We start from the raw sequence: 2,366 nt of genomic DNA on the forward strand, positions 1-2,366 counted from the left end.
GGAGTGCAGTGGTGTGTTCTTGGCTCACTGCAAGCTCCACCTCCTGGGTTCATGCCATTCTCCTGCCTCAGCCTCCTGAGTAGCTGGGACCACAGGTGCCTGCCATCATGCCCGACTAGTTTTTTTGTAGTTTTAGTAGAGATGGGGTTTCACCGTGTTAGCCAGGATGGTCTCCATCTCCTGACCTCGTGATCCACTCGCCTGGGCCTCCCAAAGTGCTGGGATTACAAGTGTGAGCCACCACACCTGGCCTGAAGACATATTTTCTATAAGGAAATGGGTAGATTTTAATAACAATACCCCTTTTGTGGGCAATTCCTAAGTCCCAGGCTCTCACAAGGGGTCAGTGGGCCTGGAGATGCCAGCTCCCGGCTGCCAGAGGCACTGCTCCTCCAGGGCCACCTCAGCCCACTTTTGATCACTAAGAATCCCAAGAAGGGCACAGGGAATTTCCTTTCTTATTGCCCATGGAACCTGTTGTCACTAGACATCTTGAAACATACTTTGGGAAACTGTGTCCAAAGACCCTTCTAGTTTCATATCTGTGGATCCAGGGGTCTCCGCTGAACCTTATCTGATGCCCAAACTCCCACCCATTCACTCCTAACCAGAACACAGAAGACGACCTGGTGCCAAAATGAAAGCTTTAATGAGTGTTACTCCTAGACAGTCACGTCTCAGCTGCTGCCAGCCTCCATTGTCCCAGCTCTCTTAGCTGGGCGACAGGTTAGCTAGTTGCTGAGGGGTAGGGATCTGGAGTCTAAAGAGCAGAGCCAGGCAAAAGGAGGTACAGGAAGCCCCCGATGAGGGCTGGGCTCCCGGAGTGTGGTGCTGGGGGTCATGGGTTTCAGGCTGGCCCCTCTTCAGGTATTCCTAGCAAAGCCGCCAGGGGCTCCAGGGGTGTGGGGGTCCCCATGGGCACAGGGTGGGTACGTTCGTGCTTGCGCAGGTCGCTGGCACTCAAGAAGGCCTTGGGACAATGGGGGCAGGTGTAGGGGCGCACTGAGCTGTGAGTGCGGCTGTGTTTCCGCAGCCCAGCCCGGTCAGAGAAGCTCTTGCCGCACTGGGTGCAGGGGAAGGGCCGGAGCTCCGGGTGTGAGCGCTCGTGCCGACGCAGCAGTGTCATTGTGGAGAAGGTCTCCTTGCACTCTCGGCACACAAACTGGGGGGGCTTCTCATCAGCCTCCTCACCCCCCACCTCGCCTGCCCCTTCCAGGGGACCAGGAGCCTCCTGGACGCCGGCATCTTGGCATTCCACATGCTCCACCGTCATGCCCACCACCTGCCACTGTGTGGCCATCACACCACCTGACTCCGGGGGCAGCCCTAGCAGCCCTGCTGGAGGGTCCCCCAGCCCCGCCCCTGCTGCCGGGGTGGCTGAGCCCTCGCCCGCCACGCCCACAGGCAGCGCCAACCCCACCACCAGCTCCTGTGCAGGGGGCGCCCCCGCGGCCTCACTGCTTCGATGGGTCCGCTCGTGCTTCCTCAGGCTCGATGACACCACAAAGGACTTTCCGCACGCGTTACAGTGGAAGGGGCGCTCCCCCGAGTGCACCCGGCTGTGCTTCGTGAGGCTGGCACGCTCAGCAAAGGCTCGCCCGCACTCCTCGCAGCGGAAGGGCCGCTGGCCAGAGTGCACCAGCGCGTGCCGCTTGAGGTCCCAGGACGCCACGAACGTCTTATCACACTGCAGGCACTTGAATGGCCGGTCGCCCGTGTGCACGCGCCGGTGCATGGCCAGGTCAGCCGGCTGCCGGAAGTCCTTGCCGCACTTCTCGCAGTGGTATGGCTTCACCCCCTCATGCGCGCGCTGGTGGCGCCGGAAGCTCGAGGGGTCGGAGAACATGCGGCCGCAGCGCGGGCACAGGAAGGGCTTCTCCCCCGAGTGTGTGCGCTCATGGCTCTGGTAGGAACTGAGCTGCGTGAAGCCCTTGCCGCAGGCCGGGCAGCGGTAGGGCTTCTGTGCCGCGTGGATGCGCTGGTGGCACGTGAGAGAGGATGAGCGCGAGAAGCTCTTCCCGCACTCGGAGCAGAGGAAGGGGCGCTCGCCGGTGTGGGACCTGCAAGTGGAGGACTCGGCATGAAGGCGACAGACCCCATAACCTGACCCCACTGCCTGTCTGGGCTGTACTTTAGGGGTTCCCCAACCATCCGTGGGGGCCTAGGCTTAATCCCCTAAGAGCCACATTGCTGCACCCCAGAAAAAGAAGCCTTCAGGCTGGCTGGGTGTCTATTCCAAAGACCCGTCTCTGCACATTAAAGACCAAGATGCCGGGCGCGGTGGCTCAAGCCTATAATCCCAGCACTTTGGGAGGCCGAGACGGGCGGATCACAAGGTCAGGAGATCGAGACCATCCTGGCTAACA

At 60.9% G+C, this 2,366-nt stretch overlaps 1 protein-coding gene across 5 annotated transcripts in view; it reads right to left on the reverse strand.

The window, feature by feature from the left end:
* Positions 1-630: 630 nt before the first annotated feature.
* ZNF668 (zinc finger protein 668) overlaps positions 631-2,366 on the reverse strand; it is a 13,259-nt gene continuing 11,523 nt past the window's right edge. For all 5 annotated transcript variants that reach the window (XM_011933618.1, XM_011933620.1, XM_011933619.1 and 2 more), the window contains one exon: positions 631-2,060. In XM_011933618.1, the coding sequence (XP_011789008.1) occupies positions 848-2,060 (1,213 nt within the window). In that variant the 3' untranslated portion in view covers positions 631-847. The remainder of the gene's footprint in view (positions 2,061-2,366) is intronic.

Source organism: Colobus angolensis, unplaced genomic scaffold (assembly GCF_000951035.1).
Source record: "Colobus angolensis palliatus isolate OR3802 unplaced genomic scaffold, Cang.pa_1.0 Scaffold128, whole genome shotgun sequence".
Classification (NCBI taxonomy): Eukaryota; Metazoa; Chordata; class Mammalia; order Primates; family Cercopithecidae; genus Colobus; species Colobus angolensis.